General features: G+C 41.8%; 2 protein-coding genes across 2 annotated transcripts in view; both read right to left on the reverse strand.

Annotated features, from left to right (window-relative positions):
* si:dkeyp-97a10.2 (uncharacterized) overlaps positions 1-13,677 on the reverse strand; it is a 50,163-nt gene extending 36,486 nt beyond the window's left edge. The window contains exon 1 of the mRNA XM_060900335.1: positions 13,548-13,677. Coding sequence (XP_060756318.1) covers positions 13,548-13,662 — 115 coding nt within the window. The 5' untranslated portion in view covers positions 13,663-13,677. The remainder of the gene's footprint in view (positions 1-13,547) is intronic.
* The window catches only part of hmgn2 (high mobility group nucleosomal binding domain 2), a 419,610-nt gene that overhangs the window by 373,626 nt on the left and 24,664 nt on the right, over positions 1-21,320 (reverse strand). The gene's annotated exons all lie outside the window — the stretch shown is intronic.

Here is a 21,320-nt window from a genome sequence, read left to right on the forward strand (position 1 = left end):
CTAACATATTCTAACATCTTATATTTGTATTTTAGAACAGACAAGTCATCTTTGACTCATGGACATGCTAGATCATTGTGCAAATATCCTCTTATGTCACATTTTATCGAGTTATTTAGTGCCAGTAGATGTGAAATATTAAAAACTTCCATGTAAGAGCTTCAGACAGATTAAACTGAATTATTAATGATAAGTGCATGGAAGAGTTAAAGGATAAACGGTGCTAGTCTTCACTGTAAGACCAGAATGTCATGACAGTGCACAATGTCTCAATACCTTCAAAACTTTAACAAGTCCCAAATGTTTCTGAATTTATTTAAAAATCAATTCTACCTAGATATTCGTTCAGGATTTTGAATGAGTGTGTAAAGCTTGAGCACAAAATGCAAGAGCAAAATGTTCAAATCAAGCATACTGTACAAAATAATAGGGTTTGTTATTGCATGAGTTCCTTTTTCCTGTACAGTCACAAGCTGCTTCCTGTGTTTTGTAAATTCTTCTCGTCTGTTTTCCTTTGTCCTCTTTATCATGTATGAGCCTTACAGTTCATTTTCTGTAACACTAAAAACATCCTCTGTTTAGTACCTTCAAGGTCATAGGCAACGGTTGGAGGTGAAACGTAGAATATCAACTTTATTGTGGAGAAGAATGACCTAAAAAGTGAATTCAATCTTCTTAGTGTCTAACTTGCACCCTAAAATTGAATAAAATGGTTAAAATATACTGTTTTGCCCAATTTCCAAAGGTTTGTTTACATCTCACTTATGCGCCAAACAGACTGGGAGCAGTTCTGTGTTTACCTGCGAACCGAGAACACGTGTATGGACTTTGGTCGTGAGAGGTTGTGTAAAATGTCTGAAAGTGATTTTGAAGCAGGAAGTCTCCAAATTGAATATCGAGAGGTGAAACCATATACAGTTGTGCTCATAAGTTTACATACCCTGGCAGAATCTATGATTCTTTGACCTTTTTTCAGAGAATATGAATGATAACACAAAAACATCTTTTCCACTCATGCTTAGTGGTTGGGTGAAACCATTTATTGTCAAACGACTGTGTTTTCTCTTTTTAAATCATAATGACAACAGAAACTACCCAAATGACCCTGATCAAAAGTTCACATACCCTGGTGATTTTGGCCTGATAACATGCACAGAAGTTGACACAAATGGGTTTGAATGGCTACTAAAGGTAGCATCCTCACCTGTGATCTGTTTGCTTGTAATCAATCAGTGTGTGTGCATAAAAGCTGAGTTTCTAGGATCCAGACAGACTCTTGCATCTTTCATCCAGCCACTGACGTTTCTGGATTCTGAGTCATGGGGAAAGCAAAAGAATTGTCAACGGATCTACGGGAAAAGGTAGCTGAACTGTATAAAACAGGAAAGGGATACAAAAAGATATCCAAGGAATTGATAATGCCAGTCAGCAGTGTTCAAACTGTGATTAACAAATGGAAAATCAGGGGCTCTGTTAAAACCAAGCGAATGCCACAAAGTATCTCGCCTACAATACGCCAAACAGCACAGAGACGAGCCTCAAAACTTCTGGAACAAGGTAATTTGGAGTGATGAGACCAAAATTGAACTTTTTGGCCACAACCATAAACGTTACATTTGGAGAGGTGTCAACAAGGCCTATGATGGAAGGAACACCATTCCTACTGTAAAGCACGGAGGTGGATCGCTGATGTTTTGAGGATGTGTGAGCTACAAAGGCACAGGAAACTTGGTCACAGTTGAAGGAAAGATGAATGCAGCACATTATCAGCAAATACTGGAGGCAAATTTGCACTCATCAGCCCGGAAGCTGCCCATGGGACCTACTTGGACATTCCAACATGACAATGATCCAAAACACAAGGCCAAGTCGACCTGTCATTGGCTACAGCAGAACAAAGTGAAGGTTCTGGAGTGGCCATCTCAGTCTCCTGACCTCAATATCGTTGAGCCACTCTGGGGAGATCTCAAGCGCGCAGTTCATGCAAGACAGCCCAGGAATTTACAGGAACTGGAGGCTTTTTGCCAAGAAGAATGGGCAGCTTTACCATCTGAGAAAATAAAGAGCCTCATCCACAATGACCACAAAAGACTTCAGGCTGTCATTGATGTTAGAGGGGGCAATACACGGTATTAAGAACTGGGGTATGTAAACTTTTGATCAGGGTCATTTGGATGTTTTTTGTTGTCATTATGATTTAAAAATAGAAAACACAGTTGTTTATCAATAAATGGCTTCACCCAACCACTAACCATGAGTGGGGAAAAAAGTTTTTGTGTTATCATTCATATTCTCTGAAAAAAGGCCAAGAAAGCAAAAATTATGCCAGGGTATGTAAACTTATGAGCACAACTGTATGTATGAACCTATGGCCGTTGCGAAGCAATCAGTGAATGTGGCTCACTGGTTTGACCGTGCAGCCTCGGAATCGGACAGCGACTCGGCCGACTCTGATCGCAGTGACCCCGGACCTCAACAAGACTCGCGCTTAAATGATTTATCCTGATAGTTATGATATTCCTACTTTCGTCATAATACTAAATAAGAGCCCTTTTGAAGAATAATTAAACCGCCCTCCCTAGTGGATATAGGGAACGATTACTTGACAGTGCGCCGGTAGGCCACATTAGCCTGCTGTCCGCGGCATTATACTATTTATAGCCGACTCTAAGCGAGGAAATATCCCTTTGTCTCATTTCCACAATGATTGTACAGGATCCCTCAGGATTCTTGACTTGCCAATTGCAAGCAAAAGTAAAAATGTTCACCTCCAATCTTCTCCTTTTTGCTTGAGCGTTGCTGCTCTGTTTCTTCTTTGACTGCTTGATTTTGTTTCACGCGCACAATTCACTCTCTCCACCTCTTCCAGAAAAAACAACCCTCTGGCTTCACACGCACAACCCACTCTCTCCACCTCGTCTCCTCTTTCGGAAAAAGCCAATCCACTCTCTCTGCCTCTTCTCCTTTTTCGGAAAAAGCCAATCCACTCTCTCTGCCTCTTCTCCTCTCTCGGAAAAAGGTAAAAACTTCTTCCTGAACCAGTCCTATTACAGTTCACTGCACAACAAGACATGGTTTTTCTTTGGAAATTCCTGAATGCACGTCTGCACTCAAGCTGAACGGCAATGTAAGTAAACGGAAGTGGACTCAACACAAGCGGTTTGTTTGTCTTAAATGACGTCACGCGCCGAGTGGTCACGAAAATCGCCGAACAAAAATTCGCCACGATCTGCGCTAACTTATTTTAATTATTAGATATTAACAATACTTCTTGGGACCAGAAGAAAATTACAGAGGGTTTTTTAACATATAAAGAAGAAGAAAAACCTTTATTCGTCACATGCACACTTCAAGCACAGTGAAATTCATCCTCTGCATTTAACCCATCTGAAGCAGTGAACACACGCACACACTCAGAGCAGTGGGCAGCCACACCAGAGCGCCTGGGGAGCAGTCAGCGGTCAGGTACCTTGCTCAAGGCCGCCCCACGTCAACCTAACTGCATGTCTTTGGATTGTGGGGGAAACCCATGCAGACACGGGGAGAACATGCAAACTCCACACGCCCTCACTCACCGGCCGCTGCGTTCGAACCCGGAACCTTCTTGCTGTGAGGCGACCGTGCTAACCACTACACCACCGTGCCGCCAAGTTTCAAATGTGCATAAAACCGTTGCCTATGAGCTTTAAAACTACACAATGCTCTTTTTGTGTATTCCCTCACATTGATACTGTACTCCAAACACTGTCAGAAATAGAGCTACAGGAAGAGTCCATTTCTGTCCCTTAAGGTACAATCTACTTCTACACTAATATACTCCCTAGGGCTCATTATTGGACCTCATGGTAACTGTGTACCTTTTTAGGACCAAAAAAGTGTGTGTAATTTTTTATATATGTTAATCAGTATATAAATGATACAAATAAGTACCTTAGATCAGGGGTTCTCAACCTTATCTGCTTTAAGGCCCACCTATTCATACTTGTAATGAGCTGGGGCCCATTAAAAAAGATCCCCAGTTATTTTGGCTCATCTATTCTATTAGAATCTAATAATCTATTGTAAAGTGTATTAATGGGATGCGACATCACTCCCTGTTACAGATGGGAGCCCAGGAATTAAATACATGCAGTAAAAACAAACTGCTTTTAACTGTAGGTATTGTACGGATGTAAAACTGTACGGATGTCCCAGAAGCCAACATAAACCCATGCGTGCAGGGCATTCTCAGCCAAAAGGGATTAATGATCCAAAAGTGGAGTCTGGTCCATTAACACAAGAACTTATTGCTGTGTTTGTGTCCAGCAAACAAGCAAGTTATTAAAACCAAGAAGTGGATATAGAAACCACTCAATGGGATTAGATCCTTACACGCTAACAAAGAAGAATTTTTCCTATGAAAGAAAAATTTACTCGCTAAATTTTTGACATTAGTAGAATAAATTTTGATCCTACTGTAGCTGGAACTAAATACAAAGACAATAGTTATGTAAACTATTAATTAACTTAATGTGAAGATGATAAACAGATTTTAAGTTTTTTTAAGATCGTGTTTTTTAGTCTTTTATATTTGTAATTATTTGTATTTGTACATTCATGACCCCACCAGCAATGCTGATCAACTTATTGTGTTTAAATAAAGTTATTCATTCATTCAGTAGGAGTTGGAAAATTATCCATCTGTTGAGTTCCCCGACATCTCAAACTACCTGGTGCTGCAGACATTGTTCTACACGGATACACGGATAAAAACCTGGAAGAGCATGGAGGTGTACAACTTTTTATATATGGCTGGGTTAAAGATCTGGGGATCAGGACACTACAAGATAAATCCTGTATTGTTTTTGCCCGGGTAAATAGGAGTTTCTGGGCTTTTTGTACACGTTTTTGCGATGGTTGCTAGGATGCTACAAGTTTTAGTACCGGGTGTAAACAAACCACAGCCACTCGATTCTCAATCCTCCCTGCTCTTCTCTTCCAGCAGGCATCACAGAGCCATGTAATTTACCTACAAACAAATTTATTTTTTCAGCTCACTGTGCGCTCTCTCTCTCTCTCTCTCTCTCTCTCTCTCTCTCTCTCTCTCTCTCTCTCTCTCTCTCTCTCTCTCTCTCTCTGTGCGCTCGGGGGTTAAATGTAGAGGAGGAATGTGACAAAATAAAGGCTTGTTCTTAATTTAGCCACAAACGTATTTATTCCACTTGAAAAGTGTACGGCAAACCAGCTACGGGATTTGAGAGACAACAACATCCTGAACTGTTTAGTATTTGGCTTCAAACTTGAAAAAAAATTCACGGCCCACTAATGAGCGGTTGATTAACACTGCCTTAGAGGGTACTGCTGTGGTGACAAGCCGTTGTACCCCTAAAGGTACAATGATGTACTTTGTTTTCTGAGCGCGTACAGACTATATTTTTACAGCCAACCTCAGAATTATTTGCAGCCTTCATGAAAATTTGGTTATCTTTGTAGTGGCCTTTTTCTATTTTGCATGTTTCTCTACCAGAATTTGCATTTTCAAGTCTGATTAAAATCATTACATAACAGGTATTTAGCAGACGCTCTTATCTACAGCGACGTACCAGTGCAAAAGTCAGGAACAAGAAGTGCTGAACTAATCTGCATTTTCAAGTCTGATTAGAGTCATTCATAACAGGTATTTAGCAGATGCTCTTGTATGCTGCTGTGGATAAGTGCAAAAGTCAGGTACAAGAAGTACTGCTCGACAAGAAAGTCCAAGTGCCAAATGTACAAGTGACCAGAATAACACCTATTATTCTATCCACATTCACCTGATATGAGCAATCGCGTGCTCTGACTGGCTACTATTAGGTGATCAGCTTATACCGTGAGTAGAGAAAAACAAAATGGTGGCACGTGTTGCTGAACCAACCGAGGACAAAAAAAACCTCTACTCGAAAATAAAACCCCAAAAATACAAAAAAGCAATGAAATATGAAATAAAAGTATTTGATGGTAAGAAGGTAGCTTTTTTCCCCAAGAATTATTATTGCTTTTTTTAAGACTCAACGCGCCTTAACCGCAAACACTTTGATGATGATGATGCCCTTTATTGTCACTAGTCACATGTACCAGCAAAATTATCCGTCAATCTGTCCATACATATACAACATACAATTGACATAGGGTAGACAGGACAGGAAGACAGGGATAAAGATAAAAAGGAAACACAACATGAGGAGAAATAAGGAAAAAAAGAACACCCCCCCCCACTATGCTCCTGTCAGGAGTACAGTGTGGGAACATTTAAAAAAAACCTTTGCATAAGCACACAACAACACAAGTACACTTTAAACCCGGGACTTGAGGGGGGGAATCAGGGGTAGGGGGTAAGGGGGGGAGGGGAGGAGGTAATCCAGCGCAAGCAAGCAGCCGTCCGCTCCTGCAGCCATGAAGGCGCTGGTCACGCACCCGCTTGTCACACTGGGGGTAAAAATGGCGACCGCGGAAAGTTAGAGAAGGAATGCGAGAATGTCTCCCGGCAGTGACCTTCAGGGGGAAATATTGCCTCAGCGACGGCCTGAACCAAGGCCGGTGCTGTCTCAGGGCGCCGAATGTCGATAAGATATGAATTGTTTGGTCTTTCCAGACGCAGTCTTTGCATGTCCACACTGCTCGTCCATATCTGTCCATTCCGTCCATTCTATTCAAATTGATCTCCGAAAAACGTATTCCTTGCAAAGCTGAAAGCTGCTCCGAGATAACAACCATTTTGTGGTTAAAGTTCTGAATGTCCACAGTCCGAGTGCCAACAGCTTTGCCCACCACTCCAATCATATCGGGCAGCTTTGTGGGGCTTTGAACAGCTGTCACCGTTGTCTGATTTCCTCAATATACCAGGGCAATGCCTAATCCAATCAGCAAAAGTCCTGTAATCATGATTCCGAATAGGTAGATATCTTCAATGTCCTCCACGGAAAGAATTGCCAGGCACACAACCCGCCACCGCTCCCACACGTCCATCGTGTAACCAGCCGCAAACGTTCCGGCAGGACAGACGGGTTCCCCCGAACCCAAACTTCTCGTCGAGAAAACTGTGTCAATTTCGTTAGGAGACCAGTTTATCAATTCCATGCTTTTTTTAGTTTAGAAAGTAATGCAGGGAGAGTCTCTTCAAAAAGTACAGCAGACGAGACAAGACACAGAAGCACAAGCAGGGAAAAAAAGGAGGGAGAGGGAGCAGAAAATGCGACCGCCTTCCTTGGAAGCATGGAGAGGAAAAAAAAAGTTTTGCTGTATGTGCTGCAGAGCTTGAGAACAGCACCCCCTCACCCCCGATTGAGTCATGGATCAGTGGCGCAAGGAATGGGAAGGTGCTAATTCCACCTTGCACAATTACACCCCTGAGCCCTCCACTAAACCTGCTGGGCACTCCCTCCCACGCCCTGCCTGGGTCAGGCTGAATCATCTTCACACCAGTTGAGGGAAAATTCAGGCTTTCCTCCACACCATTGGCGCGGAAGCTTCTGAGAACTGCTCCTGTGGCGCCCCCAAACTGTGAGCCACCTACTCGAAACTTGTCTTGTCTTCGGTGCCCCCAACGTAATCCTGGGTCTAAAGCAGGCCTTGAATTTTGTCATTTTAGGGGCAAGGCCATTTGGCCTTTTGTGCTGTCAATTTTTTGAGGGCACGAAGGCCATAAAATAAAACAATGATTTTAAGTTCACGTCTATAATGAATTTAATTTAAGGACTAATGACTCTTCTGAGGAAGATTGGTGTCTCAGTCGAAACTATCAATCAGGTAAAGAAACATCTCCTACACTATTATGTCTGAAGATAAGAAAATATTGAACACATCTAAACTTATCAATCCATCACTCACTTCAAAAATTGTAAAACTTATTAAACCTACAGGTATATCCTCCCATAATTTTTGTTCAATTGACACAGAATGTGCAAGAGCATCTTCAGACTGTACTACTATGCAGATTTTTGATTAATCAAAATTGAGCCTGGAGTACATCAAAATGTTTGACTGTAAATGGAACATATACTAGCATGCAGACTACTGATTAACCCATAAGAGCCCAGACCGATTTCTCAATCAAGGAAAATTATTGAGGAAATAAAATGAACTAAATAGACGACAAAGAAAGCATTTCTGACCTTTTATTTTTTAAAGATTTTTTTTGGGCTTTTTGTCACCTTTATTGGATAGGACAGTGTAGAGACAGGACAAGAAATGAGCAGGAGAGAGAGACGGGGAGGGATTGGGAAATGACCTCGGGTCGGAATCAAACCCGGGTCCCCGGATTTATGGTATGGCGCCTTAGCCACCTGAGCCACGATGCCCCCGACCTTTTATTTTTAAAAATAGCACTTTCATGTCTCAAGATCTGAAATATTAAATTGCAAATTTGCAGAACACTGCAACACTATTACACTGTTAACCCCAAAGTTCATTCTATGCAAACAGTTTGAGTAAATACCACTTTTAAAGATTAGTTTTATTGCATTACTTAAACAGTATGAGTATATGAAGAGTATATGAGACAGTCATTGGGTGTACTCAGTTTTGTAATTTAAACCAATTTAAACTATCATGTTTTACCTCAGGCCACAGTGCTGCCCTGTTTTGATGGCTCAAAACTCAAGACAAGGGGGCGTCGTGGCTCAGGTGGTTAAGGCGCCATACCATGAATGCGGGCGACCCGGGTTCGATTCCGGCCTGAGGTCATTTCCTGATCCCTTCCCGTCTCTCTCTCTCCCGCTCATTTCCTGTCTCTACACTGTCCTATCCAATAAAGGTGCAAAAAGCCCCCCCAAAAAAAATCTAAAAAAAAAAAAAACTCAAGACAAGTCTGTGCTTGTCCGTTGACGGCTACAGAGGAAGTTGCACTTTGCATGCTCCTTGGACAATATGCCTGCATTTTTCTGTTTTTAACAATGAGAAAATCTCTTGCGATGGTGATCTCGTCAAGATGGAAGCAGTTACACTTCGGTTAAACAGCAAAGAGAAACATACGATACTAGTAACAGAACAATGCTAACTGCATAGATTAAAAAAGTGGCTATGAACAGACAACAGCACATATCACGTATCATATTACGGCAGGAACAAGCAGTAGTAACATCCATGACCTTACGCTTAAAGCTCGACAAAGGAAAAACTTGACAGCAAGCTAATTAGCATTTGTTACTGGCTACATTTGGTACTCGGCACGTTAAAAGTGGGTCAACGTTGTAACGACATAACGTTACTGTACAAGCAATGCTTATTTAATGGTAACAAACTTAAGCCCTATATGTTGAAATTCCTATCTTATTCGTTCATTAATTTATCACACAGTCTTACCTCAGTCAACTTCTTCCCTCCTTCTGTGAAAATTCAACGTCTCAGACATGGACAAAAGTGGGCGGGGGATGCGTTTGATTAAGTCTCCTGGTTGGCTGGTGATAGATTGGGGTCATTATAGCACGTCGGAGCGGTTCATGCCAGGCTCGAGTCCGATCCACCACTGATGAGTTGCCCAATAAGAATCCAGAATGTCATCAAAAGATGTACTTTTTTCTCAGTAGACGCAGGGGATGTTAAAGCCTATTGGCAGTCACGAGGCAGACTACAAAACTGCAGGACATCAAGGCCACTGTGGCCTTACAGCAGATATTTTTTTCCAAGGGCACAAGGCCAAATTGAGAGGGCATGAGGGCTGTGGCCCTCGTGAAATTCCTGCCCTGGTCTAAAGACTCTTGATGGCCCCACTGTCAACTCGTTCTCTCGCCCTGACCTCCTACTATAACTCCTGGTCGGTTCATATGAATGTCAACGATCGTGTTTTTCACAAATTGCTCCTGTCATTTTGCCGGTTTGTTTACATTCTAAGCAGAAATTATTTTGTCAGATGTTTTGTATAAAGTTTTTATTTATTGACTTTGCAAAAAATAAAAATACTCCTGTTTTTCAAAATCCAGTGAATGTGGGTAGAAGAAAATAGTTATTCCACTCAATCTCGTCATACATGGCTTATAGCCAACTTGGTGCTACCAGCTCATGTATGACTCAGTTTCGTGGAATAACTCATTCATCTCATCTCATTATCTCTAGCCGCTTTATCCTGTTCTACAGGGTCGCAGGCAAGCTGGAGCCTATCCCAGCTGACTACGGGCGAAAGGCGGGGTACACCCTGGACAAGTCGCCAGGTCATCACAGGGCTGACACATAGACACAGACAACCATTCACACTCACACCTACGGTCAATTTAGAGTCACCAGTTAACCTAACCTGCATGTCTTTGGACTGTGGGGGAAACCGGAGCACCCGGAGGAAACCCACGCGGACACGGGGAGAACATGCAAACTCCACACAGAAAGGCCCTCGCCGGCCCCGGGGCTCGAACCCAGGACCTTCTTGCTGTGAGGCAACAGCGCTAACCACTACACCACCGTGCCGCCCCGTGGAATAACTGTTAAGTGTAAAGTTCTGAAGAAGTTACAACAATCAACAAACAGCCAAGGAAAACTAGTCCACCATGCAAATGAGCTGACAAAGTACAATGACACAGAGAAAAATAAAATTCCTTTGGCTTACATGAAGTCATCACGACCAAAGATTTCATTCCAATTCCATGGAAAGACACCACACTTACAGTATCAGTTTCTCTACATCTCATCTCATTATCTGTAGCCGCTTTATCCTGTTCTACAGAGTCGCAGGCAAGCTGGAGCCTATCCCAGCTGACTACGGGCGAAAGGCGGGGTACACCCTGGACAAGTCGCCAGGTCATCACAGGGCTGACACATAGACACAGACAACCATTCACACTCACATTCACACCTACGGTCAATTTAGAGTCACCAGTTAACCTAACCTGCACGTCTTTGGACTGTGGGGGAAACCGGAGCACCTGGAGGAAACCCACGCGGACACCATACAAACTCCTCACAGAAAGGCCCTCGCCAGCCCTGGGGCTCGAACCCAGGACCTTCTTGCTGTGAGGCGACAGTGCTAACCACTACACCACCGTGCCGCCCCTATCTTATTCATTCGTTAATTTATCACACAGTCTTACCTCAGTCAACTTCTTCCCTCCTTCTGTGAAAATTCAATGTCTCAGACGTGGACAAAAGTGGGTGGGGGATGAGTTTGATTAAGTCTCCTGGTTGGCTGGTGATAGATTGGGGTCATTATAGCACATCGGAGCGGTTCATGCCAGGCTCGAGTCCGATCCACCACTGATGAGTTGCCCAATAAGAATCCAGAATGTCATCAAAAGATGTATTTTTTTCTCAGTAGACGCAGGGGATGTTAAAGCCTATTGGCAGTCACAAGGCAGACTACAAAACTGCAGGGCATCAAGGCCACTGTGGCCTTACAGCAGATATTTTTTTCCAAGGGCACAAGGCCAAATTGAGAGGGCATGAGGGCTGTGGCCCTCGTGAAATTCCTGCCCTGGTCTAAAGACTCTTGATGGCCCCACTGTCAACTGGTTCTCTCGCCCCGACCTCCCACTATAACTCCTGGTCGGTTCATATGAATGTCAACGATCGTGTTTTTCACAAATTGCTCCTGTCATTTTGCCGGTTTGTTTACATTCTAAGCAGAAATTATTTTGTCAGACGTTTTGTATAAAGTTTTTATTTATTGACTTTGCAAAAAATAAAAATACTCCTGTTTTTCAAAATCCAGTGAATGTGGGTAGAAGAAAATAGTTATTCCACTCAATCTCGTCATACATGGCTTATAGCCAACTTGGTGCTACCAGCTCATGTATGACTCAGTTTCGTGGAATAACTGTTAAGTGTAAAGTTCTGAAGAAGTTACAACAATCAACAAACAGCCAAGGAAAACTAGTCCACCATGCAAATGAGTTGACAAAGTACAATGACACAGAGAAAAATAAAATTCCTTTGGCTTACATGAAGTCATCACGACCAAAGATTTCATTCCAATTCCATGGAAAGACACCACACTTACAGTATCAGTTTCTCTACATCTCATCTCATTATCTGTAGCCGCTTTATCCTGTTCTACAGAGTCGCAGGCAAGCTGGAGCCTATCCCAGCTGACTACAGGCAAAAGGCAGGGTATACCCTGGACAAGTCACCAGGTCATCACAGGGCTGACACATAGACACAGACAACCATTCACACTCACGGTCAATTTAGAGTCACCAGTTAACCTAACCTGCATGTCTTTGGACTGTGGGGGAAACCGGAGCACCTGGAGGAAACCCACGCAGACACCATGCAAACTCCACACAGAAAGGCCCTCGCCAGCCCTGGGGCTCGAACCCAGGACCTTCTTGCTGTGAGGCAACAGTGCTAACCACTACACCACCGTGCCACCCCTATCTTATTCGTTCGTTAATTTATCACACAGTCTTACCTCAGTCAACTTCTTCCCTCCTTCTGTGAAAATTCAACGTCTCAGACGTGGACAAAAGTGGGCGGGGGATGCGTTTGATTAAGTCTCCTGGTTGGCTGGTGATAGATTGGGGTCATTATAGCACATCGGAGCGGTTCATGCCAGGCTCGAGTCCGATCCACCACTGATGAGTTGCCCAATAAGAATCCAGAATGTCATCAAAAGATGTATTTTTTTCTCAGTAGACGCAGGGGATGTTAAAGCCTATTGGCAGTCACGAGGCAGACTACAAAACTGCAGGGCATCAAGGCCACTGTGGCCTTACAGCAGATATTTTTTTCCAAGGGCACAAGGCCAAATTGAGAGGGCATGAGGGCTGTGGCCCTCGTGAAATTCCTGCCCTGGTCTAAAGACTCTTGATGGCCCCACTGTCAACTGGTTCTCTCGCCCCGACCTCCCACTATAACTCCTGGTCGGTTCATATGAATGTCAACGATCGTGTTTTTCACAAATTGCTCCTGTCATTTTGCCGGTTTGTTTACATTCTAAGCAGAAATTATTTTGTCAGACGTTTTGTATAAAGTTTTTATTTATTGACTTTGCAAAAAATAAAAATACTCCTGTTTTTCAAAATCCAGTGAATGTGGGTAGAAGAAAATAGTTATTCCACTCAATCTCATCATACATGGCTTATAGCCAACTTGGTGCTACCAGCTCATGTATGACTCAGTTTCGTGGAATAACTGTTACTGTAAGTGTAAAGTTCTGAAGAAGTTACAACAATCAACAAACAGCCAAGGAAAACTAGTCCACCATGCAAATGAGCTGACAAAGTACAATGACACAGAGAAAAATAAAATTCCTTTGGCTTACATGAAGTCATCACGACCAAAGATTTCATTCCAATTCCATGGAAAGACTCCACACCTACAGTATCAGTTTCTCTACATTTCTAACCTAATTTGCTTCTGCAAAAACATTACTGTCTGATTTTAATTAACCATAATTCAAAGATATTCACTGAGTCTGAACCAGATAATTGTTTTTGTATAATTATGTGGGCGATTATTTAAAAAAATCATTTAAAAAATTATTTTAAACTTCAAAAGCAGCATGCAAATGTAATAAAGGTGTGGCTCAGACTTGTACCACTTATCTACACCGAGCCACATAAAATACTTTTTGAAATCGATAAAATAAAATCACAACTCCACCTTACCTTTGAATAGTTTTAGACCAAACTTCGTAGCATCTTTAGTGCCTTTAGGAACAGCATTTTCTTTCATAATGCGTATTTCTTCCCCATTTACGATGACAAAGTGATTACCCCCCATTTTGCCGAGTCGCTCGGAGTGATTGGTTGAGAAACTCAGACTATTTCTCAATAATCAGAATGTGCAATTTTCTATAATCACCTCTGTATTTAGGGTGACATGGTGGTGTAGTGGTTAGTGCTGTTGCCTCACAGCAAGAAGGTCCGGGTTTGAGCCCCGTGGCCGGCAAGAGCCTTTCTGTGCAGAGTTTGCATGTTCTCCCTGTTTCCTCCGGGTGCCCCGGTTTAGAGCCCTGCACTCGCGCGGGACGAATTTTGAAAGCTCATTGCGGGCGCGACCGGAAGTGCACATAAGCAGCACGGGCGGGAGCGGTGATAAGCTGCAGTCCCGCTAACTAAAAACGTGTTTGAAATAAAATTTATAAATTATTAATTTATGTCTGTCTTATATAATTTATGCTGGATATTTTATTTGGCATTAATAAAAGTATTTTAAGATGCCTAAATTTGCAGTGAGAGTTAGATTGCCAAATTGAGTGAGGAATAGCATCTTAAATTTGCCATTGATCACTCTAATAACTCGCTATTCACACCCAGCTAGCAAGAGAACCATGAGTGAAGTGATTTACTGCTTGAGTTAGTCTACAACTCTAATCAGAGAGACAGGTTACACAGTGACGGTAGGCTTGACTCAATGCTATCCCAGAAATCCTTCCTGTAATATGCAAATTAGGCTGTCCAATCAGAGGCGGCCAAATTTGCATATTACAGGAAGGATTTCTGGGATAGCATTGAGTCAAGCCTACCGTCACTGTGTAACCTGTCTCTCTGATTAGAGTTGTTCACTCATGGTTGTCTTGCTAGCTCGGCTTTGCAATAAAAAAAAAAAAAAACATTTGTACAAAGCAAGCCCATTCACTTTTTTATGCTGATCAGAGAATTACAATGGTTTCTCATGTGACAAAAATGTGTGATTTGCTATTAAATATTTTAATCGCTTGACAGCACTAGTTATTATTATTAGAGACACTACATGCTGAATTCAGAAACAAGGTAAATAATAACAAACGTGAGCTGTAGATATTTATACTCAAATCCACTCAAAGTAGGGGGCGGGGCACCATCAAGCTGTGTCAAGACAAGACCTTTCCTGAGAAATAACGCGAACGTCTGCATCATGCGGGATTTGCGGGCGGGAGTGGGACAAAATATGGCAGGCGCGGGCGGGACTGAAAATCATAATTCTTTGTGGGCACAGACGGGAGCGGGACTGAAAATCATAATTCTTTGTGGGCGCGGGCGGGAGCGGGACTGAAAAATCCGACCCCCCGCAGACCTCTACTCTGGTTTCCCCCACAGTCCAAAGACATGCAGGTTAGGTTAACTGGTGACTCTAAATTGACCGTAGGTGTGAATGTGAGTGTGAATGGTTGTCTGTGTCTATGTGTCAGCCCTGTGATGACCTGGCGACTTGTCCAGGGTGTACCCCGCCTTTCACCTGTAGTCAGCTGGGATAGGATCCAGCTTGCCTGCGACCCTGTAGAACAGGATAAAGCGGCTACAGATAATGAGAGGAGATGAGACCTCTGTATTTATACTAAAGAACTAGTAGTTATTGCCTGTGAACCTGATTTCCTCTGAATGGTGCTCTTCACAAGGGCTAAATTGCTCCCTGTGTGTCCTCAGTGATGTAGATTCAGCCCTGGCGGAAGTCTCCGGTGAGGAGCACTGATTGCAATGTTCTGTACAAATGAAACTCAGGTGAGTGGGGGGTGGATTCCTCACTGAGGCTGCACACCAGAGGTGGACAAAGTACCCAACTTCATTACTTAAGTCAAAGTACAGATCCCGCTGGTCAAATGTTACTCCTATACAAGTGAAAGTTGTCCAGTCAAATTTTTACTCAAGTTAAAGTACTTGCTTTAAAAAATACTTACCGTAAGTATTAAAAGTACATTTTCTGTCAACGCATTGTTGTATTTTGCCACAACGCTTACAAAACCTAATGCCGTTACCAAAGACAGAAATGTGAATTCACAAAATGAACGCATGCTGTGCCATCATGGTGGTTTAATGTTAAGCTAGCTAGTCAGTGATGCTTCACCTGACACGCTAGCAAACTCTTTTCAAACTCAGAATCATATTGGGTAACATATTGGGTCACGCTACGGGAAAAGAAAAATTTCTACATTCTGTTTATTTGGCAAGATTATGCTAAAACATACGGTACAGTATTTCTGAAAGGACTTTGGATAAGTTAACATTATCCATGTAAGCATAACTCTGTTTTTACATGCTAACTAACAAACCGTGTCCAAGTTAACTAGCTATGTGTTAACGTTAGCCGTGGACAAGGTGATGACAACTTGGCAGTAAAATCCATAGAAAATTATTTGACTAACCAGACTGCATAGCTATTGCAACGTTATCGCTAACTCTAAAAGCACAGGCAACTTCGTTGCAAGCTTTCTCTTGGAATAAAACGTTTATATACGGTACCTCAATATGCTCCCGCAGGTCGGACAGCGAATTTTTGTAGGCCGTGATGTGGTTCGTTTTGGGCAAACAAAGCAAACATTTAAAACAAAATGACTCTTTAATCCTTTCAGAAAACTGAAACATGGGTTCTAGCTATAGCCATGAGTGTGTGCATTCTCCAGAAGAACCGCCTCCTTCCATTCTGCCATCAACTGATCTTGTTCAAATAACACTGCGGAGAAATCATACAGTCTATGGACGTGACATGACCCTACTGATGACTGATCAGCTCTCAGTGTCACCGGTGAAAAAAAATCAATCACGTTTGAGGGAAAAAAAAGAAAAAAATCATCCACTTTCAAAGCTGCTTCATAGTAACGAATAACGAGGACCTACTGTAGATAGAAATCTCATCTCATCTCATTATCTCTAGCCACTTTATCCTGTTCTACAGGGTCGCAGGCAAGCTGGAGCCTATCCCAGCTGACTACGGGTGAAAGGCGGGGTACACCCTGGACAAGTCGCCAGGTCATCACAGGGCTGACACATAGACACAGACAACCATTCACACTCACATTCACACCTACGGTCAATTTAGAGTCACCAGTTAACCTAACCTGCATGTCTTTGGACTGTGGGGGAAACCGGAGCACCCGGAAGAAACCCACGCGGACACGGGGAGAACATGCAAACTCCGCACAGAAAGGCCCTCGCCGGCCACGGGGCTCGAACCCGGACCTTGTTGCTGTGAGGCGACAGCGCTAACCACTACACCACCGTAGATAGAAATGTATTGGAGTAAAAAGTACGATATTTGTCTTTCAAATGTAGTGAAGTTAAAGTCATAAATTTCCAAAAAAATGCTCAAATAAAGTACAGATACTCAAAGTGTACTCAAGTAAATGTACTTCGTTACTGTCCACCTCTGCTGCGCACAGTGTGTTAGCATGAGCATGTAGCCTATGGGAAATGAATAGTGTCTTGGATTAGCACTAATCCCAAGTTTTGGAAAATCGGAAATGTTGTCTTGGGCCCCCCTGCGGTGTCGTGTCTCCAATCCATGTGTAAAGTATGGAGTATGTGCGTCCAGCCATGTCAGTTTGCACAGGTGAACAGACAGACATACAGAGAGACAGACAGCCTTCCTTTAGTAAGATAATTTTATAGATAATTTTATATAAATTACATTCTCATTTTAATTAACAGCATCACACACATGTTTTTAATATCTTTATTCGCTCATTTCAACATTTCAAACTCTGTTCAGTGTCCTCTTTAGACAGTGTACACGTGCTCTTCTTTGTTTTGATGATGACGTGACTGCCTTTATTTTCTATATTTTGGTCTTGTTTGCTAAACCATTTACAGTGATGACTAAAGCCATTTCCACAGTGCTAAAGATAACATCCAGTGTTAGTGTACTTGTATATGAAAATGACCTGAATTTTACTTTTTTTTAAATTTTTTAATTTTAATAGATTTACCAACTCATCTATGTGTAGCTAATATTTTTTTGTTCCCCTGTATTTGACTAATAAACGGAGAGGTAGTGGGAAAAAAAAACTTTACAAGGAACGGACTTGCTAAACCTTGTTTAAAAGATTTAGATTTGTTTCTACAATTGTTTACTCGTTACTTTGTGCCATGGTAGCAATTAAAACTACGAGCAATAATGCTAACACTAATAATGGTTAAATCCTTCCTTTACTGTACATTTGTTACAAAAGTGTTCAGAAATAAATAAATAAATAAATAAATAAATACGATACCAGTCAACAGTTTGGACATGCCTTCTAATTTAGTACTTGCCTTTATTTTTAGTAATTAAAAGTCACTTCATGTCTTAGTCATGATGGATGTTGTTTCTCTTTACTTACTTGAGCGGTTCTTGACGTAATATGGATTACTACTGTCTTTATTATTTACTGTTTGATGATGTCACACATTAAGGCGGCACGAAACTCGTCCACTAATTAACTTTTGGCGAGACACACCTGTTAATTGAAAAGTATTCCAGGTGACGACCTCATGAAGCTGGTTAAGATAATGTCGATAGTGTGTAAAGTGTCATCAAGGTACACACTGGATATGCTGAAGAATCTAAAATATGGATTTTTTTAAACACTTTTTTTTTAAATTATGACATAATTCCATGTGTATATACACTACCGTTCAAAAGTTTGGGGTCACCCAGACAATTTTGTGTTTTCCATGAAAAGTCACACTTTTATTTACCACCATAAGTTGTAAAATGAATAGAAAATATAGTCGAGACATTTTTCTGGCCATTTTGAGCATTTAATCGACCCCACAAATGTGATGCTCCAGAAACTCAATCTGCTCAAAGGAAGGTCAGTTTTATAGCTTCTCGAAAGAGCTAAACTGTTTTCAGCTGTGCTAACATGATTGTACAAGGGTTTTCTAATCATCCATTAGCCTTCTGAGGCAATGAGCAAACACATTGTACCATTAGAACACTGGAGTGAGAGTTGCTGGAAATGGGCCTCTATACACCTATGGAGATATTGCACCAAAAACCAGACATTTGCAGCTAGAATAGTCATTTACCACATTAGCAATGTATAGAGTGTATTTCTGATTAAAGTGATCTTCATTGAAAAGAACAGTGCTTTTCTTTCAAAAATAAGGACATTTCAAAGTGACCCCAAACTTTTGAACGGTAGTGTATAGTATTGATATCTTCAGTATCAGAACAACAATGAAAATACAGAAAAAAACCACCATCTATGAATGAGTAGGGGTGTACAAACTTTTGACTGGTACTGTATACATGTCTGTGAAGGTTCTCGGTCACTGTAAACCGTCGGTGCTAAAGAAGGCAACTGGACTTGCTTGAAATCCTTGAAGACGCTTCACCTCTAATCCAAAAGGCTTCTTCAGTTCTGTCTGACTAGTGGGGAGTTCCAGGTATTTATCCACTGGTGGACCAAAAGCAACCCTGAGGAGAGTCGTTGAGGTCACATGGGTCGTTGACCCTCTGTCGTCCTGTAGGTTGTTAGGGTCACTGGAGGCTGGGTGTTAAATGAGCATCATTGAACAGACAAGGTGGCCTGAGACACCAATTATCAGCCACCTACAATGCAGTCCTTGGCACACTTCCCAGAAAACTGAATATACACCCACACCAAAACTCAGCTGACTTCAATGACTCACATGACGGCAAAGAGAGCCAACAACCCACAGATCACCCTCATGGCTGGTAACACCGTTCATACCTGGCCTCCAGTGACCCTAACAACCTACAGGATGACTGAGAAGGTCAATGACCCATGTGACCTCAATGACTCTCCTTAGGTTTGTTTTTGGTCCACTAGAGGATAAATACCTGGAACTCCCCACTAGTCAGACAGAACTGAAGAAGCCTTTCGGATGAGAGGTGAAACGTCTTCAAGCATTTCAAGCAAGTCCAGTTGCCTTCTTTAGCACCTATGGTTTACTGTATACTGTGCAAAAATCATAGGCACCATTTTTATTCCAGGATTTCTACATTATCAAGTCAGTCCAAAAACATTTTAGATGGTTTCCAAACACTAGATTTTTAGATTATTTCCAAACACTAGTTCGAAAAAAACACTTGTATATGAGTAAAGAAAGCAGCGTATTTATGTAAGAGACCATTTTTCAGATTAAAAAAGAATACATAATGAAGGCTACTGGGTTTTGGTGCAAAATGAAGAAACAAGTGTGACCGTCAAAGTGTCCAGAAGAACTGTGGCTGGTTCTGTAAGATGCTCAGTAAAACGGATATAGGTCATTTCGTCCAATAGTTGAGACATTTTGTCCAAAGCCTTTTTCATACGCACTATCAATTATTTTATATTTCAGGTATTTGTTTGTTCAAAAAAAGGAGGAATTCACAATGGAATTTGACCGAAGCAAAACATATTTTTTCAAAATGAAAACAAAACTGGACATGATAGGAATCAGCGAGCGTCAACTTCAGGCGTGTTCTGCTGGGGCCGCTTGTGGGGAGAGATCGTTGTTATTAGACCAAATTACATCGAAAATCTATACTCGCACTTGCCAGATGTGCGAGATATGAGATATGATATCCAGATATGAGAAAATGTGCATTTTCTCAGTCTTTATATCGGCATGCTGATGCCTCATTAACAGTGAGAGTCCGCTCAGGTGCACTCTGGACTCTTGCACACGCGCTGTTAATGAGGCTCACCTGCACATGATCAAGACGCATCAGCGTGCCTATATAAAGACTGAAAAAACGCATGTTCAGTGTGAAGTGTTACACCACGTCGGTACGCATTACCGAGCCTTATTCTCCCATGTAGATTCCCTGGGTTTCCGATCCTCTTTCCTGTTCTTAGTTTGTTTTTTGGTCTTTACCTGATTTAGCCTGTTTGTGCCTCGCTCGACCTTTTGCTAGTTTCACGTTTACGAGATTGCCTGCCATTTTGGATTGTTTGCCTGTGTGTTCTTGATCATGCTTAATGCATTAAATCATTAAATGAATGATGGTTTGTTTATATCTCGATCTTGTTGTACATACAACCCCATTTCCAAAAAAGTTGGGACAAAGTACAAATTGTAAATAAAAACGGAATACAATGATGTGGAAGTTTCAAAATTCCATGTTTTATTCAGAATAGAACATAGATGACATATCAAATGTTTTTTTTTTCACCTTTATTGGATAGGACAGCGTAGAGACAGGACAGGAAATGAGCGGGAGAGAAAGACGGAGAGGGATAGGGAAATGACCTCAGGTCAGAATCGAACCCGGATTTATGGTATGGCGCCTGAGCCACGATGCCCCAACATAGCAAATGTTTAAACTGATAAAATGTATCATTTAAAGAGAAAAATTAGGTGATTTTAAATTTCATGACAACAACACATCTCAAAAAAGTTGGGACAAGGCCATGTTTACCACTGTGAGACATCCCCTTTTCTCTTTACAACAGTCTGTAAACGTCTGGGGACTGAGGAGACAAGTTGCTCAAGTTTAGGGATAGGAATGTTCACCCATTCTTGTCTAATGTAGGATTCTAGTTGCTCAACTGTCTTAGGTCTTTTTTGTTGTATCTTCCATTTTATGATGCGCCAAATGTTTTCTATGGGTGAAAGATCTGGACTGCAGGCTGGCCAGTTCAGTACCCGGACCCTTCTTCTACGCAGCCATGATGCTGTAATTGATGCAGTATGTGGTTTGGCATTGTCATGTTGGAAAATGCAAGGTCTTCCCTGAAAGAGACGTCGTCT

Source organism: Neoarius graeffei, chromosome 19 (assembly GCF_027579695.1).
Source record: "Neoarius graeffei isolate fNeoGra1 chromosome 19, fNeoGra1.pri, whole genome shotgun sequence".
Taxonomy (NCBI): Eukaryota; Metazoa; Chordata; class Actinopteri; order Siluriformes; family Ariidae; genus Neoarius; species Neoarius graeffei.